At 38.8% G+C, this 25,527-nt stretch overlaps 1 protein-coding gene across 1 annotated transcript in view; it reads right to left on the bottom strand.

The window, feature by feature from the left end:
- Positions 1-5,809: 5,809 nt before the first annotated feature.
- The window catches only part of GUCY1A2 (guanylate cyclase 1 soluble subunit alpha 2), a 152,399-nt gene continuing 132,681 nt past the window's right edge, over positions 5,810-25,527 (bottom strand). Inside the window, 1 exon segment of the mRNA XM_040054960.1 lies at positions 5,810-23,949. Within this exon segment, the coding sequence (XP_039910894.1) occupies positions 23,742-23,949 (208 nt within the window). The 3' untranslated portion in view covers positions 5,810-23,741.

Below are 25,527 nucleotides of genomic sequence, written 5' to 3' on the forward strand. Positions count from 1 at the left end.
CAGCAGCAGATTTATATGCTGCTGAAAAGTTATTACTTCATGATTTAAACAGAAGCTCAGCATCATCATGTAATAGATTTCTGAAGTTTCCTACTGGTGACAGCATCTTCTCTTTTCTTCCTTTGCTCTTAGCAAGTCCTACCCAGCTTATACTACATCTCCTTCTACCTTCCATTTTTTCCTAGACTGCTATTTCAGATGGTTTTCTGCTCATTTCAATTTGAGCTCAGTTCTAGATTCTAGCTTTGATTTCATGTATGTCAGGAAGTTCTCTTGCACACACTCTAGGAACCTCCTGGATCCTCTTGGCTGTGTCGTATTTCCAGCAGACAGATGAGAGGAAGGTTTGTTTCTCACTCCAAACTAGGCACTCTTGCCTCATTTGGCTATGTTTCTGTTGTTGGAGAATCATAAAATCATAGAATATCCACAAGGATCACTAAGCCCTGCACAGGATGACCCCAAGTGTCACACTACATGCCTGAGAGTGCTGTCCAAAGATTTCTTGAATATTGCCAGGCTTGGTGGTGTGACCACTTCCTGGGGAGCCTGTTCCAGTGCCCAAACACCCTCTGAGTGAAAAACATTTTCCTGATATCCAACCCAAACCTCCCCTGACACAGCTTCAGGCCATTCCCTCAGGTCCTATTGCTGGTCAAGAGAGAGAAAAAATCAGTGAAAGGAAAGGAAAGGGAAAGGAAAGGGAAAGGAGGAAAGGGAAAGGGAAAGGGAAAGGGAAAGGGAAAGGGAAAGGGAAAGGGAAAGGGAAAGGGAAAGGGAGACAGGGAGACAGGGAGGAAGGGAGACAGGGAGGGAGGGAGGAAGGGAGACAGGGAGGGAGACAGGGAGACAGGGAGGAAGGGAGACAGGGAGACAGGGAGGAAGGGAGACAGGGAGACAGGGAGGAAGGGAGACAGGGAGGAAGGGAGGGAGGGAGGAAGGGAGGGAGGGAGGAAGGGAGGGCTCTTAAGGGAGGGAAGGGAGGGAGGGAGTGAAGCGAAGGACAGGAAGGAAGGAAGGAAGGTAAAGGGGAAAGGAGGAACAAGGAAGGAAGGAAGAAGGATTAGGAAGGAAGGAAGGAAAGGAAGGAAGGAAGGAATGAAGAAGGAAGGAAGGATAGGAAGGAAGGAAAGGAAGGAGAAGGAAGGAAGGAAGGAAGGAAGGACAGGCAAGTGAAGGAAGGAAGGAAGGAAGAAGGAAGGAAGGAAGGAAGGAAGGAAGGAAGGAAAGGAAGGAAAGGAAGGAAGGAAAGGGCGGAAAGGAAGGAAGGAAAGGGAGGAAAGGGAGGAAAGGGAGGAGAGGGAGGAAAGGAAGGAAGGAAGGAAGGAAGGAAGGAAGGAAGGAAGGAAGGAAGGAAGGAAGGAAGGAAGGAAGGAAGGAAGGAAGGAAGGAAGGAAGGAAGGAAGGAAGGAAGGAAGGAAGGAAGGAAGGAAGGAAGCAAGGAAGAAAGAAAGGAAGAAAGGAAGAAAGAAAGGAAGGAAGGAAGAAAGAAAGAAAGAAAGAAAGAAAGAAAGAAAGAACATTTGGTCCTAAAACTGGGAAGTTTTCATGGGTGTATTGGAACAAGGAATTAATATCAGTAACAAGCTGTATGACCTGCCCTGTAATGACTCAGGTATGTGACCACAGTTCTCTCTCTCACCTGACTAACCATCTAAGGTTAATAAGGTTTATAAACCATCTAAGGTTTATAAACTCAAGAGCTGAGCAGTGACATCCTGCCAGCCATGGGACTTTGTGACAGGGAGTTGCAGATTGCCAGATACACAATCAGGAGTTCTTTTGGGTGAAGAGCACTGCACTCAGCTTCCCATAACGCTGCAAAGTTCTCACTGCCACCATTTTCATGTGCAGCATTATAACCTGTCAGCTCCAGACAGACAGCTGAAATAAAAGCAGTATTTGTTCTTTCACTGCCACCATAGGACAAGCAGTCTTGCTGGATTTGCGCACTGTAGGATTATATTGATTTTTCTGAAAGCAGTTACAATAGGGTGTATTATACAAGACACAGCAGTCAGATCAAAGAACAACTATTTGCAGAAATAACTATGGGAGGAAAAATGCAAATTGTACAATATTATGTCTATTTCCATAGACTTAAAGAGATATCTTAAGGGACAAATTAAATAAATCATATCACAGTTCCGTTTCACTTGTTTGTTTTAAAGTATTTTGATAATTTCATTACCATGTTAGGAATTTGATTCCAACTTGTTTTAATATATTTCTGGCCAATATGCAAAGCTTTGTTTCATCATTTGTGAATGTACTCTAGTAAAAGTAATCACATACACTGATAGATGAATGACCTGTGATCTCCATCTGGTGAGCTACTTTTTCATGCAAGCAGCGTGATGTTTTTATCTGGGAAATCAATTGCAAACTCAGCACCATGTAATTAGTTCAGCTGTCTGAATACACTGCCATTTCATGGCATCTAAGAGGACAATATGGCATTGGTGAACACGGCCCAGGGCCTTCGAAAGGTCTTCAGCCACATAGAAGCTAGAGGGCAAACAAGGTGAACTAGGGTATTTCAAGTGCAGGAGAGGTCTGTGTTTAGGAAGATGAACCAAGATGCCTTGTGGAAAAATTGCTATTTAATTTCCTTTCTCACATTTTGAAGACAAGTCAGGAGTGCAGGCCATGGCTGAAGACCCTTCACCAGTTCATTCTATCCCCATGTAAAATAAGAAAAATTGTTTTAAAGAAGATCACAACCTGAACCTATCAAGAGATACACCAGATGGTGTATTGGCCTCCTCTGTCTCTTGGCTATTTTATTAAGCTGTATCACTTTGTACTTCCTTAGCCTTCTGAATAGGAAGAAACATGAGTATTTTGAACACTTTTGATGCTGTATTCTCTACCTAAAGACATACTATTACGGCACACTTTATGTGTATGCCCTTTAAAAGATGTATGGTTCACTTGAAAAGAAACAGGCCAATTAAATAATTATACTTCCCTTAGGCTTTACACTGCTGCCAGTTACAGAAATATCCTGAATTTGAATAATCAGAGTTACACACATTATTCCAGCTATGATCACATCAGTACCTTATGCAGTGACACTGATATCTCCCTGTATCTATCAGAAACAGTTCTCTCTCTTTTTCACAGGACATTAGTGGGTATAATCATACACTTCTCAGTCAGTACCCCTTCATCTCTTTTTCTTCTACTGACACCTCTAAATTACAAGTTTCCAGTTGTTACAGGAATACCTGCAATTAATCCTGGCAAACATCACTTATCCTTTCATCCTACCTCTATTTAATGTGGTCTGGAGGCTGCTCTATCCTTCCCTTCTTTCATTTGGCTCTTTTTGTGTTGGTAACAACCCTCCATTTTGTGCCATCAACAGAGTTAATTTCTTCTCCTCTGTGCTAAGGTCTTTAATGAAAGTACTGAATCAAAGTGGTCCTCAACTTCAGTTTCTGCTCTACTTAGCCTGTGCATCTCACACATGCCCACATCTTAGGAGGCCAATAAAACAGAAACAGAATTAAAGTATGTGATCTGCTCATACATACTGGGTGTGCAGACCTACAAGAATAGCTTCTTTATTTGGTATATTTATCAATTTTCTCTGCCTCTGTACTAATATTAAGGAGGAATATTACATGTGAGGAAACTTAAACAGTCCTTTCTATTTAAAGCTGTTACTGAAAATGTCTCAGATTTCACCCTGCCAGGTCTGTGCCCCAGGTACTCAGGCAGAGTCAACACACAACAGAGTGGTCTTCCCATCAAGATGATGACAGCCTGCCAAGTGTTTCTTGTAAAACTGACCTTGGCCCATTGCTGGGTCTTTTTTTATTGCCTTGGTCCATACTTTTGAGATTTTTTTCCAAGACATAGGGAAAGTGCTGTAAAAGATCACAGGAAACTTGTTTGTGCCAAATCAGTTCAGTAAAAATCTTCTTTTCTGATTTGTCTCCCAATGAAGACCACCTCTTTTTGCCCAGACCAGCTTTGATGTCCAGACTGCATATTAGCAGCAAGTTTCCAGTGCACTACACTACCTCCAGATGCCGGTTTGACTTTCAAATTCTCTTCACTCTGTTCTTTCCCCAGCTTGCACATCAACCTGGACTCTCTTCTTCCAGTGTTCCCCATATCAACAAACAAACCCGGGCTATTTCTTGAAAGTTTCATCTACCCAGCAACTTGTCTGGAATAATATCCATAGGGAATAGGATGCAAAGAGGGGATAAAAAAGTATTATAAGTCCTCTGGCTGGAACACTCTCCCAGATTCTTGCGACAAAGGATTAGTGGCTTTCTTAGCTGACAACAGCATGCAGTTCAACATGTTTGGAATCAGCAGACGAATCTATCCTCCATCAGCTTTCCTAATTGCTTCCATTTTAGTCTTTTAAATGTTCTGTTGGCACCGAGAGACAAAATTTGATTACACACTCTAAGAAAAAGTGCTTTCTCTTGCATTACTTGTTTTTAATTGGCTGCCTGTAACCTCATTAACCTCATTCCGATACAATTTCCGGAATATATGCAATAGCTTTCATAATTGTTGTTGTCCTTGTCTGCACAAATTTTTATTCCTATTATATATTTCTGTCCTGGAATTACCTTTAATGTACATGAATGTTAAGCTGAAGGCACTTCTTACGGTCCTTGCATTCATATAGTCACACAAACGAACTTTATTGGAGAAAGTGAGATCTCAAAATGCAGTGTTATATTCATAAAAGAGTAACTCTCACAACTAATAAGTCTCTGATAATTGTCTTTATCACAATTTCCTGGTTAACACACAGTATTCTCAAATAAGTTGTGGACAAGAACTGACTCCCACATACTGTAGTCATTAAAATACCCATCTAAAAATTTCAGAATAATTTTCTGGAGTAATTTTCAAGACAGGAATAGGAAAATTATCAGTCTCCTCCCTAGAAAATGTTCCTGAAAAAAAAAATTCCTGAAATTTCAGAACAGGTTAGACGTTCCTTAGCTTTAGCTTTAGCCACATAAGAGCTAAGCACATTTAGAACAAAAACGTCATAATTAACCCCTCAACAACATACAGAACTGATTGAATTTTCATTTTCTCCCAGTAGCACATTCTGCAGAAAACTATTGCAACCAATTCTAGTTAATGGTCTTCTGTAAAAAATAGCATAGCAGAATGAGTCATTTTCTCAGTTGTGGATGTAGAAAAGATTAAGAAAAAATGAAAAAATGGGCAACACAAGCAGCATTTGTCAAGCTGATGACACTAGAGCACGTCAGCTTCCTTTGTTCCTGCACTGGTAGCAAGGAGCTAGTGCTGGGCTTTCCTAGCAAAGTCACCTGTTCTCTCACTCTGTTCTCCAGGAAGGAAATCGGCTTCTGTCCTGTCGCTCTACGGAACCAAAAACTGAACAACCACAAAAAAGAAATCAGCTGTCGTATTATCACCCACACCAGACATTTTCTTTCCAACAATCTGGTAAAATTCTGGAGAAGCTCTGGCTCAAAATGCTGGAAGTTCAGTTAAGAACAAAGGCTTTAGTAAGGTTTTAGCAGGGCAAGGTCCACGAAAACCAAAGATTACATATCAAGGGATATACCAAAATGTATTCAAGCATCTGGCATTTTGTTATAACATATTTTACTGGTTTATTGTTTAAAAATAAATTTGGATTTAGGCTAAAAGGTGAGGTTTGAGAAAAAAAAAATATTTTCCATAAACACCTTCACTGACTTCTTGGAGTGTTTCCACTGAACTGAGTTTTACTGTAAGTTCTGCTATCCATAGGTAAGCCATAAACAGAAACAAAGAAAATTTCAGTGATGCTTCATGACTTTTAATAGACTTTTGCATGATTTATTGATGTAAATATACTTCAAATAACCTGTTGGACATTAAAGGCCAAGTGAAATGTTTTTTCTTTAACAGACAACTTGGAAATGAACCGTATAAATAGAACATTGTCATCACCACTTTATATCATTCCAATCTACTATCAATTTCTTTTCATATACAAACTTTTTTGTAGTCTTCAATACCTAGAAAATTTGCATAATGAAATATGTTATTTACACTGTGTATGAGTCACAAATAATTACAAACAAAAAGAATACAAAATGATTAATATGTATCATTACATGAGAAACAAGAAAGATAGTAGACGTTCTGATTAACTATAAATACATATTTGTACATACATTTCTAATCTGAAATTTCTAGATGATATATCTGATGATTTTGATCAGGAATACTAGTTCTTATGCTTACACTACTGGAGAGGAAGCAATACTTTCAGACATAATGAGCCACTTAAAAAACCTTTATGGAACTGTGTAGGATGAAATGTATTCATCTTAAAAAAAAAAAATAAAATAAAATATTTGACATTGCAAAATATAAGCATTTTCACTCATGCCATTGAGATGCATTGTATATTAAACCAATACTGTAAGATGGCATCGCAAATGAATCGTAACAGAGTTATATAACATTTTAAAAATAAGCAACTCACATGGCATTTGTATCATAAAATAGCAGATGTACAGTATTATTTACATTGCAAACCGAAGAGAGAATAACCCCATGAAACTGCAGCAAACGAACTGTTCGAAACATTGATCACAGACCTGATTCATAAAATACATGTGTGTAGGATGTGTGTAGAAACCGGTCCTGGACGTGTTCTTTGTGAAGGCTGAGGACCACCACTGGTCAGTCCTGATTACCAATAACATTCAAAATTCCCACCACAAAGTCTTGCTGGAAACTGAACCCTGCTTGCCAAGGCCCAGCAGGGTATTTGGGTATTGGCCACTTCAGCAACCAATCTTTAAACAGTGGTTATTAAAAAGTCAAACCCCTCCTGCCCTGTGGCAGTATTACAGCTGCACAGTAGAAAATTTACGTAGGGAAACTGATCAGCGCTGACCACTGTATCTGAATGGTTTTAGTTCCACCTCTGGAACATCAAATCTGATAAACGAGCTCTGCCTCACAACTGCCCTCATTTGTTTCTTTTTTCTTCCTTCCCTTTTTATTTTCCTGTATTTCTAGAAAGTTTTCATGACACAAGAGGGAGTAGGTGGTACAAATCATGTACTCCTGCCAACATCTGAAATTCCAATTTTTCTCAGGATTTGCTATGCTGAACTGCATGGACCATGGGTCTACACTAGCTCAGCAACATGTCAACATGTGTTGTGCCTTTACACATCAGCTCTACAGCATAAGGTGAGCCCACCAAACTTGAAAGGTTGATCTGCCCCTAGCAATAAATCTAAAATATCCTTACAAAACTTCTCACCTGAGATACAGAATTCTTCCGCACATGTTTAGTGTGGCCTTTTATCCAGGATTTCCAGGCACTGAGCAGCCCCAAAAAAGCTACTGACATGGCTGAAGGGATGTAAAAAAATTCCAGACAGGGAAAAAAAAGGTGCCACAAAGGAGATATCTTTTATCTTCTCTGTCAGGGGAAAGCAAGTCTACAACATATCACCAGATGCAGTCTGCACATTTGAGAACTAGGGTAATGCAGAGAACGAGACCTAAGCTATTTTTTTTTTTCCTTTTCAAGCAATGGGAGAAGAATAATAAATACAGTTTGGGTGATATCTTGAGCAGCCAACAACGTAAGTGAACTGGTTCATTTCATACTGTGTTATTACAATGTTCAGAAGAACAAGCCCTATCAATAACTTCCAGTGAATTAGCTACCTTTGGGACTGCTAAAGTCTGGATGGATTTGATGTCTGGATTGCGTTTGCTGTGTAATTCATACAAAGTCACCAGATAACTTTTTTTCTTTTTCTTTTTTTTTTTTTTTTCTTCTTTTTTTTTCCCCTTCGCTTTGGAGATCTTTTGGCTTAAAAAAAAAAAAAAAAAAAGCCAGTGAAGGAAAAATAAATATTTTATGGGCAACTGTGATGTATATCAGCAAATTTTAATGAGGAAAAAATCCCAACTCAATAACATCCCCATCAAATCACGTTTTTAACCATATACACAAAAATTTCTTGATTTGTCCTAATATTCTGTCTTCTTTGATCACCTCTACAGTGACTTAGCTCTGAAATAGAGGCATCCTTGTTACAATCAGGATCAAAATATTTTTGAGTACGTTTCTCTGGAGAAACATTTTTTATGGATATTGTACTACTATTACGACAAGAATTAATTAAAGTGAGCTGCCTACCAGATGAGGTCAAATAAAGTGAGAACTGTCTTGAAGAAAACTTGTATGATTTTTTTTAATCCAGATAATTTCTCCACTACAGTACACTTCCACATATAACCAGAAGCAGAAATTAGAACTTCTATGAAGATGCCAGTGTCTATGGCAAAGGCTTCATCAAACATATCCATCATAATGACTCAAGAAACCGCACAACTGAATAAGCAATGCAAGAACTTCAGAATTTCCTCAGCTGAACTTCAAAGGATTTTTGTTGTTTTGCTCATCACTAGTAACTCATAAATGAAATTTTGGATCTATTTATCTTTATGAATCAGGTACTGTGCAAAGGTCATGCACTGAAATAGCTCATTACTTTTCCCTTTCAAATGCATTAATGGGGAATCAGTAGGATGGAGCCCACCACGAGTAAACTAGAAGCATGAGAAAAGAGTATTTGTTGAATGGAAATGTTCCTGTTAGTATTTAGACAAGGCAAAACTTTGCTTGGTCCTGTGAAGAACAAGAAAACCTCTATTTTGATCATAAACATTTATATGAATACTAGCCTAAAACTAGAGGCATTGAAATAGATGTATAGTATATTGTATATTGCTTTTCTTATAGAGTGTACATTATGTTTCTATTATGATGACAGACAAGTAAAATCTTTTAGGACAAACTAAAAGGACCTCATTGTAACAAACACCATTAATAGCAGGTCACACAATGAAAGCAAGATGTCAAGTCACAACGCACTGCAGGCACGCTGCTAAAAGGTAGTCTGGGGTATTTTGAGAAGGCTGTTTTATCCTTCAGCTACCTGTTAACAACATACCTGCATGAGTTTTGTAAAGTTTTTTCTTCTTGTTTGAGGCCTTCAGAGGCTTTGAAATAAGAAGGGTAAAAAAGGCAAACTGTCCTCAATTACACTTTGGAAGAATTGTATCACCAAAGCCTGCTCAGAAGGAGGCAAAAAGATTAAATTACAAAGTATCAATAGAAGTGGAAGAGAACAAGGCTGTTTTGTTTCCTCTAAAGAAGGCCCAGGCTATTGGCACTGTTTGCATTTGCTAGTAAATAGAAGTGGCTGATCAGGAGGAGATTCAGGAAAGGCATTCACTGATGTCTCTAAACCTGCAAGATTTACAAATAGCATCTGCTTTCCCATTTCCCAGCAACATACAGAGAAAGACCCTTTGCTGTATGCAGGTCTGTGTAAACAGTTAGATGCAAAATCGTGATTTTAAGACAAGAAGAATAAACTTTAGATTACTTTTTTTTTTTTTTTTTTTTTTTTCAGAAGCCATAGGATCAACAGCTATCAAGACATACATTCTTTTATAGGAAGAGCAGTACAAATGTTAAAGCTTTTGAGACCGTATACAGTTCACTGCACACACAATTTTCCCATGGCCTACACATATGGCACATCAAGTTTTTACATAGACTCGTGTTCCCTTGGAGGGATCAATACTGAATTCTGAATGCATTATACTGGTGCTGCAGCCTCTAATAACTTGTTCAATGCCGCAGCACAGGCCTGGTTAGGACATACATCATGCACTTCAACTGCTCACAAAGACACAAATTACAGAACCAAACTTTACTGCTTTGTTTTATATATAATGGTGTTTTTATTATTATTATTTTCAAGTAGGTAAGTCTTTGGTTAGTAATAAATTCAGTTGGTTTGGGGAAGCAATCATAACTGAAACAGCAACTTTCAACCAGAGGTACTAACTGGAACTTCCAGACCACTAAGTCTGCCAAACAAATCCCAATTGAAAAAACTGAAATGCAACATGTGATAGTTTGTATGGACTCTGCTTCTGTTGGCAGGTGGATTCCTTTGCTGAACAGCTAGTTACAGGACAAGTAATCAGATGCAATTTTGCAATTAATCCCTTGATTTCAGTGTGCGAAGACCCTGGCTTATATGCTTTCTGAGCTTTTCTGTTCATGCCATCTGACAGTAAAACTCTAACCCACCTCATCCCTTCCCAACAGATCACAGGCTGATGTTTTAAAATAATGTTCAGATTTACGGAGTACTAAAATTAACCTCTTAATCATAAAGTTGACAGAAATCTCTAAGGACAATGCCTAGGGACACTGGGACACTGCCTCCCCTGTGTATTACTAAAATGGAACTACTGTCATTAATTAGATTATCTTTTGTCTGTAAGAAATTTTATGCAAACAGGTTCAGGTTCACAAACATCTCAGTGCTCTAAACCCTGATAGAGCTCTAGTATTCTTTAATGGCATCCAAGATTATTTTAATGCTAAGCAACCGTTGTTGATAGTGCAAGGTTGTAATCTTATTAGTGCAGAATGTTTGTAGAAGACTCTTCATAAAACAACACTACAAACAGCATTACAGAACTACACAAAAAGCATTTGCACCCAGGGGATGGATATTTGTCCATTTCCACAGGAGTCCAGGCTTTGAGGTGGTCAATCTTCAGATTTTAGGAGGACCAAATATTTTTATCCAGCATCCAGAACAGAAAAGTTTGAAACAAGGCAAGCAGCAATTCTCACCATTCATAAAGCTGAAATTAAAACTGCACTCTACTGAACAGTTCTGTCCCTCTGGTCTGCTGTTAGTAAATGAGACGCCAGCAATGGGTGGCTCATAACTCTTCGTAAAATTCCCACTCCCAGAACCGAGCATCAAGAACTCAGGTGAAAATCCATCTTCCTACAATAATCCAAGTTATCTTCATATATTTCTGGCTCTGTTATTACAGATGTTTGTGACCACCTTAGATAGGAATTAGCCCTCAGATTTTACTTTGGCAACAGTGAAATTAAAGGGAAAAGTAGAAAGATACAGCTCTAAGGCATCAAAGTTAATTGTCCTATAGCATTACTTTCAGAGGAAATGAAGATGAGACTGAATGAATCACCAGTTAAATCACCAATTTCAGCTGGTCCCTGCAAAAACTGTTTAAACAAGTATCAGAAATTACTTTCCATTCACTTTCTTGAATTTCATGACTCCTGATTAGAAGGGAGAGTCAGAATCACAGTCACAGACAACTGGAAAATTGTTATCACATCTTCTGGGCGAGATATTGCATGCAAAGTTCAATTTGTTCTCAAAGGCTTTGGGAATCATGACTTGGTAGGCCCAGGCTGTGAATTTCATGCCAGTATTGTGAACTTGTTTTGCAAAAGTTTCTCCTTGTTACAAATTAATCCCACAGAAATATATAAACATAAACCAGTAGATTCTTTTTAGTAGCATTCAGTTCCTTCTCTAAGGTTGGCCATAGAGGCAGAGCCAAGTGGCAAAGAGAGTAAGGGCATTATTTGTGGCTGTGAAATAACTGGTTGGACTCTCCAGGATGGTGATCTGAGAAGGCCTTAATATTTATGTGTTGTGCCCATGAACTGCACAAACAGAATACACATAGCCTCTTAAAACACTATGGGGTTCTGCAAAGAAGTACTTCGGCAAAATTTTAGTAAACTGGGACAGGTTAAACTTATATCAAGAAGGAATGTAGTCAGGTCTAGCAGTGGAGCCCACCATATTCAGGAAGGAAGAAAAAAAAAACCAAAAAAACACAGAAAACAAAACAGTTACTGATCTCTTAAAATACTTTGCTGAAAAATACTTGTGTCAGTAATCTCTGGGCTTTAAAGAAACTGAAGTTTAAATACTAAAGGGATGAAGATGGCCATGCTTTTCACTGAAGGAAGTATGGATGCTAAAGATGCATGATTTGGTTTAGAGTAATCCCAAGGGTAGGTGACAATATACCCGTAACATCTCAAGATAGCTATCAGACAACTTCTAGATAGTTTGTATTATTTATCCCTAACTATATTTCTACAAATTTAAGAAGTGATATCATGTTCTATAAAATACAAAGTATGTCATGGAATGTGTACATAATGTGTAGGATGTGTGATGCAGATAACTGCTGGTAGTGCTTGTCCTGACATTTCTGTTCCATCACTGAACCTTAAGACCCTTCTAATAATGGTATACACTGAATGCCAGATAAACGGCATTGATGCTAATTAAATCCCAAAATCAAGATTACTCTTGACCTCTTTTACAATGAGGACTTCTGCAAGAACAAAAAATTTGCAAAAAGAACTCTCATTTATAAGATACACAAAAGACAATGAGCACAAATAATTTACAAATATTTTTCACAGTGATTTGCTTCACTGACGTAAGTTATTATTTACACCTTACACTTGTCAGTGCCTCAGATCTGAAATGCAGAGATTTTATAAGAGGTGTGCAGAAAAAAAAACATACTACAGAAAGATTTTCTAAAGAAAGTGGTGAAGGTTATTCCTGAGCTATGCATACGTCAGCTTATGAATACACAAGTAAAAGGCATTACTTAAGTCACAGTAGAAATTTCATGCAACTACTGCCAGCCCTGTCTTCAGCTAAGACCTAGCCTGTACCTCAAAGAATTTTTCACCTTGACCAAACAGGCTGAGGTTCCCTATCTGCAGTGGATTGCTGCTCCTTCAGAGTCATACACAGTATGGTGGAATTTCCCTGCTGCAGAAAATAAGTAATTGAAGAAGAATGAAGAATAAAGAAGTGTTTTGTTTTGTTTAGTTTGTTAAATCCAAGCAAGAAGAAATATGAACTTACAAAATCACGGCAGAGAAACGAATTCTTTAAAATGCAAATGTTTGAGGCAATGGAAAATATCTACTCACTTTTTAGTAAAGATACACTGAGGTTTGGAAATTTGCTTTCACTGTTATTCACTGTAGCTCTGTTATTAGATTTGGGGTTTGGGAGCTTAGTTTTTATTTTTCAGTTGAATAAATTTAGCAATAAATTATCTCCTCCTCCCTCCTGCAAAGAAGATGGAAATGTCAAGCCAAAAACTTCTTTTTCAGTATTCAAATAATGGCTTTAACATGACTTTCAGTGCATAACTTGACGTACTGAACTTTGAAGGGACTGTGGCCAAACTGATTCAGCTGATTAAAAAAAACCTGCCAGGTGGATTTAGAAGGTGAATAAAACAGAATTAAGACTAAACCTTGTCATTCTCCTTCTTTGTGATTGCAATTTTTTTTTAATGTAATTTTATGGCTAACTTGCTTTCAGCTGAGCATTTTTTGTCGTTTTTTTCTTCAGATGTTATGATATTTTGATGTACCTTTACCTCTGTTACTGAATTCACTCTTCTCTGGCAAGCCCATAGTGTCTATTTTTAGCTCTATGAGCTACTAATCCACTTTCTCTGACAACTGCAATTTGTTGGAAGAAATGACTAGTGTTACGTTGTCTCAGAGTTATGAGCCTGTTTGAGAAACCAGCTTCTTAGCTGACCTTTAAAGCAAGTGAGAATAATGAGCCTGCAATTCCACAGGGTTTGGATTTCATTATCACAGCAGTGTGTATGAGATGGGCTGGCCCTGCTGCACAACTCTGCCTCTCTGTTTTGTTTTCCTGCTAATTATAGAAACTGTTTACTGTACATGGAAATTCTGCAAGTTTTCTCAGCTCTTGAGGACAATACTATTTCTATTCCTTTTCTCTGGAGAGTAACAGTTCCCAGTGTGGAGGACTGCATGCTATTGATTCTTCTCCAAAGGATCTTTCCCACGGACTGTGACTGTGGTGAGAATCACCACAGATGTCCAAGGATCGGAATGGCAACTGCAGACGGAAGAGAGACGTATGGGAGCAGCATATCAGAGTGACAGCCCTGGTTCTTCCCACTCCTCCCTGGTTCAGAGCCTGGCACAAGTTCCTGTGGGAGAATCTGGGTACTCCAAGTGCATAAGAACACAAGTATGATTCAGGACAGGTCAGAGAGAAGCTTTAGTAACTCTGATCATAGTGAGAGAACGTCCAGCCAGCACCTCACCCTCTGCTCACCTTTATCTCCCAAGTGGTTGCAGACACTAATCTATATACTGTCTCAAGAAAAAAAAAAAAAAAAAAAAAAAAAAAGGTGAGGAAAATTGATCATTTCAACATTTAAAAAAAAGATATTAATTTCTGGGCTGGCTGGCCAGCTGGATGGATGGATGGATGGATGGATGGATGGATGGATGGATGGACGGATGGATGGATGGATGAATGCATTTATTAAGTAGCTATTCCAAGAAGGAATCAAGCAGTAAATAACATGGTGTTTTGCAGAGAGGGCTCTTGGTGAAAACATCAGATCTAGTGCTATCTTAAAGCTGAAGTGGGGAGTTAGCAACAATTATAGACTGTTAGCTTTAAGTTGAAATGAATGTTCTTATAACTAGAATAAATCCCCTAGCCAGACTTCTAAAATCTTAAATATTAATAATTTTACTGTCACATCCCTTTGAATCTCTGGCTGAAGCCTGGCCCTTGCCCCAGTGTCTTTGTCTCCATATGTATTTGATGTTCTATTCTTTACATTCTCTCATTCTTAACAGCAGTGGAATTCCTCTCACCTACAGGACAGCAGCTAATCTGAGCTAGTCCTCCACCTCTACACAGTGGTCACTGGGGAGGAAAGAGAAGACCATATCTAAGGCAGTGGTTTATCTCATCCCCAAGACTTTCTCCAGGACAGCTAAATCTTTGAAATGCCAGGATATCTGCAGTGACTGTAGAGGGAACTCACCTGACTAGCTCAGACCAGACATAAGTTTTAGACACCTAAATGCAGACGAGGTGAATTTCACTCATATTTACAGCAACTCCCTGTACCCTTGGTTCTGTAGAGGACCCCACTGCAACTTGGGTCCAGTGAGACATAAGAATAATAAGGAATATTCCAACAACAAAGACATTAATGGCTGCAACTTAGTGAAGTCCTAATTTTCTGGCAAGGCAGTATAAATGTCATGTATTAGGATGGGAGTTTTGTCTAGAATGAGTTTTGTTTAGACGTCAGTAAAAGGCACAAGGGTGTCCTGTCAGTAAGCACATTTAAAGTTTGGCTTTGGGATGCTCTGTCTCTTACTAAGCTTTTAACAACTGAGTTAAATTTTGGCCTTACTCAACATGATCTTTCTTACTAAGTTCTAAACAGCTGAGTTAAATTTCAGCCTTGCTCAACGTGATTTCCATGGCATTTCTGTAGAAGCTGCTGGGTAAAATACTACTTCCTTGGAAATTTACTACAGACAACTCTTGATTGAATGTGCATTTGAAAACTCCATATATAGGACTGTTTCTGAAGGAAGGGTGTGAACTGCAGATTATCTCATAGACTTGGTACCTTTTTATAATGATGTAACAGTATTCCAAGCTTTCTTTCTGTTTAAGTATTTCTAAACAATATTTACGTGCAGAGTAAAGTAATCTCCATTTTTTAAAAAAGTGCTAACTAACCTTTATCCCTATATACTTTTAAAAAGATATTCTTACTACCACCTCCAAATTTCCAGTTGACAAAGTACTTCATTTGCCCTGTTTCACATCTAGCGTTGTATTGAGTATTGAAACTCATGGAGAAACTTTTATTCCTGTCTCCAGAAAAGCCAAATAATACAAAAAAGAAGGACACTCTTTGCATTTTGCATTCAGACTTTCCAGTCTAATTTCACCCCCACAATTTTTTCTCCCCACAGTTTTTCTCTGTAAGTAGAGATTCAACTCTTACTTAAAATAAAAAACTCAAAAATCATGCATTTCTCATGGTATTCCACTAAAACTTTAAGGATTATAGACTCTAAAATTCAACCTTACAACCTCAGAGTTCATGACATTATGTGCCATACTTTCTTGCATTTTGTATGAATAGTCTCTGCGTCATCCAGCTTCCAGATAGATGAAAGCTAACATCAGCACCACATCTATGTACAGCTGCCCCCTCCTACACACAGACTTCACTTTCTTCAGATGCTTCTTATTTGTACACTTTCAGGACCTACAGTTTCCAGAGAGGAATTAAACACTGAAAAGCACATGGGGCTTAACTTAGAGAGGGGATCTATAACCCACATTTCCAAAACTTATTTAGGCATTTAGAACCTCAGGACCATTCAGCAAAGTAAGATTTAACTTTCAGAAAGAGGCTGTGTTTAAGCAGAGAAAATGAGATTGAGAAGTATGCCCCTTAATGTGACTTTAAAAATTTTACCTGCTTCTTCTTAGGAAATGCAAATAATCTGAACTGGGAAGGCATGCTTTCAGTGTACAGTTTCAGAATTATTTCAGTCAACCAGAAGTGCCATGGATACTTCTAAAATAAATATACCTGTCAGTACCCTATCTTCCTTTTCCATATGACCTGTTCTCTCATTCAATGGCTCATATCTAAAAAAATCTCTTCTTGATGGTTATTTATTCCTAAGCTTATTCTTTTGCAATAAGTTCAGAAACTCTGATATCGATTTAACAATATGTTCCGATCTCATTAGGGAAAGAAAAAATAATACCTTAGGGATGCACTGGGAATAAACAAATGTAGTATTAATCAGTTTTAGCATCTATTTACTGTTGTGTATAAAACAAAAGTCATCCATTGTATATACCTGTCTGGTTTATTACTTTTATTAATCATTCCTAGGTATATCTTAGATCTATTACCCCTACTTCTTCCCATGTTTTTGGGATGAGAGACTGGTATTACTCAGTGGGCAGTCTTTTAAAATCCTATTTACATCCAAAACTCTTTTCAAATTCTGGTCTACAGTTCTGATTTTGCTCTTCCTCATTTAAGTAAGTAGCAACATATACTTTTAGAAAACTAACCAAAAAAACCCCACTACCTCAAAAAATCAAATTATTCCATTCTTCTCTGAGAAAGAGGATGGAAGGACAAACAGTACATGTCAGGGTGTTATTCTGCCATTTAATGTCCCACTGAAAAGAGGTTTGTTAAGGGGATGGGTGTTGTACAGGAGCCTGCACAGAAGAGATTAGCATGGCTTTATTTATTGCTTCAAGAGTAGTCATTAGAGAGTACTGCTAAGGAATAAGTACCTAGAAAACAAGTAGCACAGTGTGAGACCTTCTGCTAATGGAAAGTTAATACTGGGCCAACAAATTCACAAAAACACAAAATGTGTGTTAATGATAACCTGGCAACTATCTCTCTGTTCTTTAGCATCTGTATCTGTTATTACCATCTTGACTGAAGGATAAGGTTTATGCAAGCATTCTGGCATACCGTTCAGGTGAACGTGGCACACAGGTTTTGCATAACTAGGCTAGGGGCTCAAAGCTCAGAACCTTTTCTAAATCACACTCCTAATGGCATCCCAGAGTTGTGACTGGCAGTGCTGGTATCATATGCAAAGGGTTCAGACACCAGGAGGGATTTGCAGAACTGCAGTAGCCCATGTTCCCGACAGTCACCATGGCTACAGTGGTAACATTTCATTTATCCTGGAATATGCTTATTTATCCCTCCAACCAACTTAGTTGGTTTCAATTTATTTTGGCCAGTGCAAGATGCTGAAACGCAGCAGAACAGAAGATTTGAGACACAGCACTTGAGCTGAAAAGAATGTAATTCGGTGGGATCAGTCTCACTTATCTTGGCCATCTTAAAAAACAGATGTCTAGTCTAAGTTTGCCATCTGTGGTCACTGAGAAAGTTAAGCACACTCAAGGATTTAGGCAGCCTCATACTCTTTTTAAAGCAGAGGGGACAAGTGCCTGAAGTGCTTACCTCCAGTTTTCAAAAGAAACTTGACTGTTGGAATGCCAGAGGGCCAGACAGCTGAAGGCTGCTGCAGCCAAGGTAATCAGCACGTCCCTCTTGATTCATGTTAATTCCACTGTCTCCTTGCTAGCCAGGGAAGACACTTGTTTCTCTGAAATCCTCTCTTCTCTTTTTGTCCGAATTAAAAGACGTTCAGCCTCTCTCTGCCTTTGAAAACTAAAATCCCTGGAACAACCAGCTGGTTTAACATCTGCCTCCACTGATCCTTTTGCTAAGGCTGCCAGCAAAGTTGCCACTTTGCATCACATGGGCTCTTTAATGCGAACCCCAGCCCAGAGGGAAGCAGACTGAGATGCCTCATGCTGTTTTCAGGGTCCATTTTGTTGCTATCATGACACAGTGACGCTAACCTGGACCACAGATAACTGGAGGTCAACCTTTCTAAGCCACAGGAGCAAGTTTGCATCTGCAGAGGTGAATGACCTGTTGCCTGTGACTGAATTGCTGCATTCCTCAGTTTCACTGTTTCTCTTGCTTTCAAGCATGATTAACAGCCAAGCCACAAAAGATCAATCGTGTATATGAGGTTAAACACTTCACAGATTTTTGTTGTAAGCCTGCTCATGCATTGCAAATTAATAACATCATTAAGGAGCAACTGCTATCTGCATAGATAAATTTGGTGCTTGTGGAAGCTAAAAACATGCCATGGGCTGTTAATGCACTGGCTTCACCCAAATCCACCAGTGATAACTTGCGCTGTGGTCGTTTCCCTCTCCAAGGATGTGAGTGCCTCCTGTGTCACTGTAGCAGTTTTGTCTTTGCTGCAAGAGCAAGATCAGCCCTTCAACCCCAGTTATTCTTTAGATATAAGCAGCTGTGTCAACAATATCTGCTAATTAGAAAAACAATAGGAATTATTCCCTGTGTCACATACAGTGTGCTAAGGGAAGGAAAGTGAAGGTCTTTTGAAGAGCCAAACCCCGACCAAGAGCAGGACATACAACATGCAAGATGATGGAATTATTAACAGTAGCAGAAGCAGATCAAGTCCCACTTGTTGAGTCTACTGCACACTCAGCATCTTCAATTTATCCACAGCCTCTCCTGTCACTGGCACCCTCAGTCCTGTACAGCATCATGAATAATGTATTACCTTGAAGGAAAGGAACCAACTGTCTCTGAGTTTGACAAGCTTTTTTAATCTTCTTGATTTGTTGCTAATTTAAGCACATTGCTATTTCCAGTACTGCACATGCACAATTTTGCAAAAGATCACCAGAATCCAGAAAGGAAGCTCCGAGACTGCATGAGGACAGGGAACTAGCTCTCCTCAGTGAGCACTGAGCACTCAACAGAGGTGAGGCAGTGGCCTGAGACTAGAGGAGGAAAACTCAGAAAATGTTCTAAGTTTGCAGTGCTGTTGCTGGATTACAAACTCCTTGACATGAAGCATGTACATGTGACAGCTTGTGGCAGCTGAAGAATCAGAAAGCTGTCCAGCAATTCAACTTGCCCCAACAACCAATGCAGGTCTCAGACTCATCAGCAATTCAACACAGCAGTTTTGGGTGCTATTATTTTTCCCCATTAGTTCTCAAATTGCCTGAGAGAAGGGTCTATTCAGAGCAAGAAATATACAATGTGAAAATGGTTGTCAGAGTTTACTTCTGAGCGCAGGGCTGATACTTTTAAAAGCAGGCAGTATGTAATGGTTTTGCACTGCTTGCTTTATACAGGAAAAAAATGGAAGATGAATGTTAAATATGGCCTATCCTGCTCTTGGGCTTGGTAGGCAACACTGTGGGCACAGGAGGAGACAGCACTGTGAAATAGCATGTGCACACACATGAACTGCCACGGATTGTTAATGACTCAATCACAAGGATTTCTTCAAAACAGGCAATTCCCGTACAAGATTTCCAAGATTTTAAGAGCTTTGGTTTTCTGTTTGCAGAGGCATTTTTCCAGGCTTCAAAACAGATTCAGATCTGAAACTGTATGTGGGAATGAGCAGAAAAGCCAAAACCACAATCACAGTTAATGACTATTGGCTCTCTGGAATTAAAAATAAAATATCCTTTGGGATCCTGCGAGAAAACCACACTTTGAGGGTCCTGGCTTAGTAGCAATTCTCCCATGCAGAGGTTTTTGTCTTTGAATGGCAAATTTTACCAGAGGGATGCAGAACAAAATTTATCAACCCCCCTACCACTTCATCACTATTTCCTTTTTGCTCTGAGTTCATGATCTCTATGATCAGAAAAGCCTGTGTGAAGGGGAGCTTCAGGCAGATGGAAAAATCTGACACAAGATCTGTAAAAAGTGCTCTGGGGAAATGACTGTGGACTGTCTTTACTTTGGATTTTTGTAAAAGAAATCAGCCACAAAGAGACCAGCTAGGGGGGTCTTCACATCACCTTCCCTTTGCCTTGTACATGCAATACAAAACAGATCTCCTCCCTCTCTCTTGAGAGAGGGTGGATTTGTTCTGCACAGAAACTCAAGACAGCAGACGTGGCTACTTGCAGCTAAGTGAAGAAACAGAAGAACGTAAATTCTTATCCAGAGGAACCAAAGATCATCCGTTTTACAGGAAGTAAAAAGTTGAAAGAAAATTCCAACTAGAGTATGATTTCTGTAACCATTTCAGCACCTCAAGCCTCTCCCCCTCATCATCTCAAGGTACAAAATTCTGAGAACCCTTCTATTTATGAAGACAATACCAGGAAAACGAGAACCTTTTCCCTTTCACTAAAAGTAAGTGGTATTGGAGAAATGTTGAGTCTGACTGCCACCTAATTGATATGACAACATCAATCTTGATAATAAGTTTCATTTGACTTTGTAAAGGTGTCCAACAAAATAAGCTTGCAACCTAATATGAAAGGCAGCAGATGCAACGACTAATTTAGAAAGTGCTGAGAATTTGTTTTACACATTCCTCATATTGACATAGAAAAATGTCCCCCGAGAGCATACACTTTTTTCATTAACATCCCCCCTCATAACACAAATAACACAATTCTTAGCATCTGTGCTGCAGTTCTAGATATGTTACCTTTACATAAGCTTATGAAAAAGAAAGACTGTATTTTTATACAGCCAGTGTATACTAATTTGGGGAGCTAGATGATTTATTTGCAAACGCTATCAATGTATTCATGGTGATACTGATATCAATTTTCAGTTCTCACAGAGATCTCTCTGATTTTAAATTTCCTTATCCAACAAAAAGTCTCAGAGAGGATGAGGATGGTGATACAAACTAGTTTTGATTGCTTCTGCAATTTGCTAGTAAAATTAGCATTTATCCATCATTTGCCATGAAAATGATTGCATTGATCAAGATCAGGTGCAGAATTAACCTAGACATTTCTTATTGGCAACTGTAAGAGACAAGTAATTGAACTACAAGCTTTTGGTCTAAACCTCTACATCTGCACTCTTCACATAGGACTGTGGGTGGTGAGAAGAGAAAAAAAGCTTGGCCAGATAGGTTGGGACTCTGACATCAGCACCTACTGAACAATGAAGATGTGCCAGGGAAGGCAGACTGAAATCTAATGTCAGACTGAAATCTACTAACAGCTATTTGAAAAAAAATCACTCTAGGGAACTAAGGAACACATCAGAACTATGGATTTATTAGCTGGGAAGTGGCATTCCTCTTTCAGTGGTGAAACATGAACTTTGATCCATTTATGATTCTTACACATCTCACTGGTGTTCCCAGGGTAAAAAATGCATGCTACATCCTGTGTATTTGCAAACTAATGGCTATAGGCTAAAACTTGTTATCCTGTGTAGGAAATTCTCAGATCTGTAGTTTGGATGGAAATTCTACAGCCTCAAGCTTGAACAGTTCTTGTAAGACATTTTTTCAGCTAGGCCACAAAACTCCATATGCTGCTTACCAGGGTAGATAAAAAAATAACTCTTGTAATCCCAAGAATGCTCTAATACCAATGGAAGAAATCTTTATCATCAGTATCCCACTAGAAAGTGAGGGAATCTGCATTAAAATAGGTTTCTGGGCTAACTCCCATGCATCTACCCTCCTCAGGAAAAGCTCACCCCTGCATAATAAGTTCAGATGTTCTCTGTATACTGAAGTCTGTAAAGGCTCAAGACAGTCCTTTCTCATCCAGGAAGGCTTCATGGAAAGGAAGCCTGAAACATATTCAGCACAGGCTAACAGTGCCATGCTGACTCACAGGGGCTGCTGGTCAACGGGGAGAAATAGAGAACTGTAATTCCCCTCACAGAAGTATCCAGCTGGATAATCTTGAAATGTGGAGCAAGTTATTTACTTATTTTCAGGATGTGCCTCATGTTATGACCACTAAATCCATAAGAAAACTCATTTCTTTTCTGGATTAGAGAAATGCAGACTTTCTCATGCCTCCTAGTTGCTGATGAGTCTTATCTTTGATTAAAATGATTAAAGGCCCACGTACAGCTAAGTCACTTTGGAATCATGGCACAGATTTTAACTAACAATCTGCAAGCTCAGAACAACGTCACCCACCCCAGTGTGATCCAAAGGCAGCACAGCCACACAGTAAAACTGACTACCATTACTTCTGAAAAATAAAACCTGAGAAATAAACAATGCTTGAAGATGTGCCAGATATACACCTTGCTGGAAATGGATTAACTTCAGTTAACTGAAGACAATAATGCTGTATTAATTTTCAACAGCAAAGAATTGGCCTTTTTTTAAAATTTAATGGTCTTGTACTAACAAAAATCTTGAATTGTCATTTGCATTAAACCTGGAAAAGTACTGACTTTCCCTTTTGGTGTTGCTTTGATCTTAACTAGATAAAGCAGGGGACCTTCAGCCAATCCAACAACAGAGGAAGTTTCCGAATGAGCAATCATTATTAACAGAATGGATTTTCAACAATCAATCTGGACTAGGAGCACAAGTCCTATTATATGTGGAAAACCGGCATCCAGAGTGTTTCCAGTGTCTGCTGGAATTCCTCAGAACAAGACCAGATTTTTAGAGAAGTTCAGGGCTCCTATGGAAAATCAGTTTGGCTGATAATTTTGAGGGAAAACAAGTCCCATTGAAAAGAACTTTTCTGTTTGTCCACACATTGATCTTCTGCACTTTGTTTACATTGTCCTGGAAGGACTGGACATACAACACTGTAGGACAAATACTGAATATTATTTTACATAAGAAGACAGAACTCATCTAAAGCTTTAGCATAAAAACCAGATAAAGTGATCTACCAAAGTGGGGGGTTTATTATGTAAATATTGATTTTTTTGTTGCCAAGAAAGTCAAGAAATGCCTTCTTCCCACTTGTATAACAATAAGGTTTGATAGGTAGAATGTATGAAATATACAGTAACTTCTTCTGAAAAGCTAGCTAAGCTCACTCAGCTTACAGTATGTGGAATGTAATTATCCAGAAAGTGAAATATGTATAAAAATAGGTAAAATTCCTACAATATTTGTATTGAGTCATAATTCCTCCTGCCAGGAAGGTTACAATAGCTCTACAGTATATGTATGAAATGCTTGTTCATAAAGTTAAAAAACGTCATTACCTTACTGAAGAACACATTAAATATAGGAATGCATAATCAGAACTGACTCTCAATTCTGCTTAGCTGGTGCAAATCTACAGAGAACCATCATCCTTTCTGCACAAAACAAGACCAACCTCTAATTTGAGTGTTGGGGTTTTGTTTTGTTTTGTTTGCCATAGAGGGGCCAGACTAAAGTTTATGAAAGAAATTCCTCTGGAAGTGGAAGTACATTGTTTAATATATTTTTTTCCCTATCTCCACTTTGTTTACTGACAGCAGTTACCCACCTTTTAAAATGATTATTGCCTGACATTACATGGAGCTTTTTACTGCCTGTTCAGAAGAAGGCAGTGAAAGACAAAGAACCTCCAACTCCCTGGTCATGACCCAGTTCTGGGCTTGTGCTTTTTTGACGAGTCTTTGATCTGCAGCAGGCCTCATAGGCTAGTCTCCCGGAGGAACATGGTGCCGATGTTGTAAGACACCTTTCTCACTCTGGAAGATGTGATGGAAGGTTTTGGCGGCTTCTGACCACTTCTGACCTCCAGGAAGTAACAGATCCCAGGAATTTCCTTTGGAAAGTTTTCTGGAAGCTCTTCACGGGAACGAGGGATAAAAATAAAATTTTCTTCCTTTTTCAAGAGCCTGGAGAAAAACAAAACAGAGGGATATAAAACACTGTAAAACACTTCCCAGAAATGCCTCTGTGGAAGAGGTGGATCCTATATGCAACCAAGTAAAAAATGAGTTTACACGATTGTGCAACACAGAAAGAAATTCTAAGTCAGGATCCTCAGCTGATATATATGAACTTATCATCATTAACCTCAAAGAGCGCTGCTGACTGAGATCAGCTGAAGGGATGGCTCAAAAAAAATCCTCTGAAAATCAATGTCAACATTCAGAAAGTAATGTACCATAAAGAGAACCTCATTCATAATGGTGGTTCATATCATTTGGCTTAATTAAAATACTTTACTGGGCAGAAATTAACATTTCAGAGTGACGGCTACCACCAGGTTTCCTGCTGGAAGGCAGGTATGAAGGTGGCAGTGACTGGGAGCTCTCACAGATAAAAGCAGGGACATCAGTTTGTGCCCCTCTTACACTCAGTAGTACGGTGTCTCATAAACTGGGCTCAAATACAGCAAATCCAACTTCAACAGCAGGATCAAATCTGACACTATTCATCAACAGTACCCATGGGTTTAATCTAGGCTGGTCGGTTGGGTCAAAAAGGGATTCAGGTTCCCTGGATCCATGAAGCCATCTCCTGGCATGCCTGCTCAGCTGGTACAACACCACACACCTGACTATGCTGACTTCTATAATTTGCAGTCTTAGCCATGGTGGAGAAATCTCTGGTTAGACCTGAAAATTTAGGGCATCTTTATTAAATATCTTCCCTAGAACTAGCTGGGCTTGAAGAAAAAAGGAAGACACTCTATACATTTTCTTTTTGTTTCCAGTTAGTAAAGCAAATTAAGTTAGTGGTATTCAGCATTGAAAAGAGCAGTTTTGAGACAATGAGCAAATTCTGAGCACAGCTGGATATACAAAAGCATTCTTCCTCTTTTCCCTCCAGGTATATTTATTTATTCATTCTCTCAATCAGTTTGAAGCTCAAAAACATAATTGGCAAGAACTTTATAAGTTTCCGTGGAATTTTGTAATAAGTAGATTATTTAATGTCTGTAAAGTTGACTTCTGAAAAGCAAATGAATGAATGAATGGATCCCATTGCCAGGAGAATTTTGCAGAATTATCAGTATATGCAGTGGCACTTCCTTTACTGAGGATTTTTCATGCGTTTTGCATGAGACAGTCTGTGTGAGCTTATTGACATATAAAGACATTTCCTTTCCAGCTTTTAAATAATCACTTGGTTATAAACCAAACAAAATTTTTGCCTTTGAACTCCTGTGGAGAACTTCATTTAGTGTGTGGTTTGAAGGTCCAGATTGTCAATTTTATGATCAAAATACTGCAATATTTTCTAAATTGCATGAGTGTTTGTGGAGGCCTCTACAGAGAAACTTCTCTTTTTTCATCTCTGCAATGTTTGCAGTAAATATTTTGTATGTCTAAACTACAGGCTTAATATACTAAAATAACTCTTCACAGCTTCCCAAGTTGGATTCCTGCATGTAACAGCTGAAATCTTAGAACTTTCTGAGCTAAATTAGTAAGCTTTCACTGTACCCACTCTTTCCCACACTGACT

The sequence above is a fragment of the Hirundo rustica genome, chromosome 2 (genome assembly GCF_015227805.2).
Source record: "Hirundo rustica isolate bHirRus1 chromosome 2, bHirRus1.pri.v3, whole genome shotgun sequence".
NCBI classification, from domain to species: domain Eukaryota; kingdom Metazoa; phylum Chordata; class Aves; order Passeriformes; family Hirundinidae; genus Hirundo; species Hirundo rustica.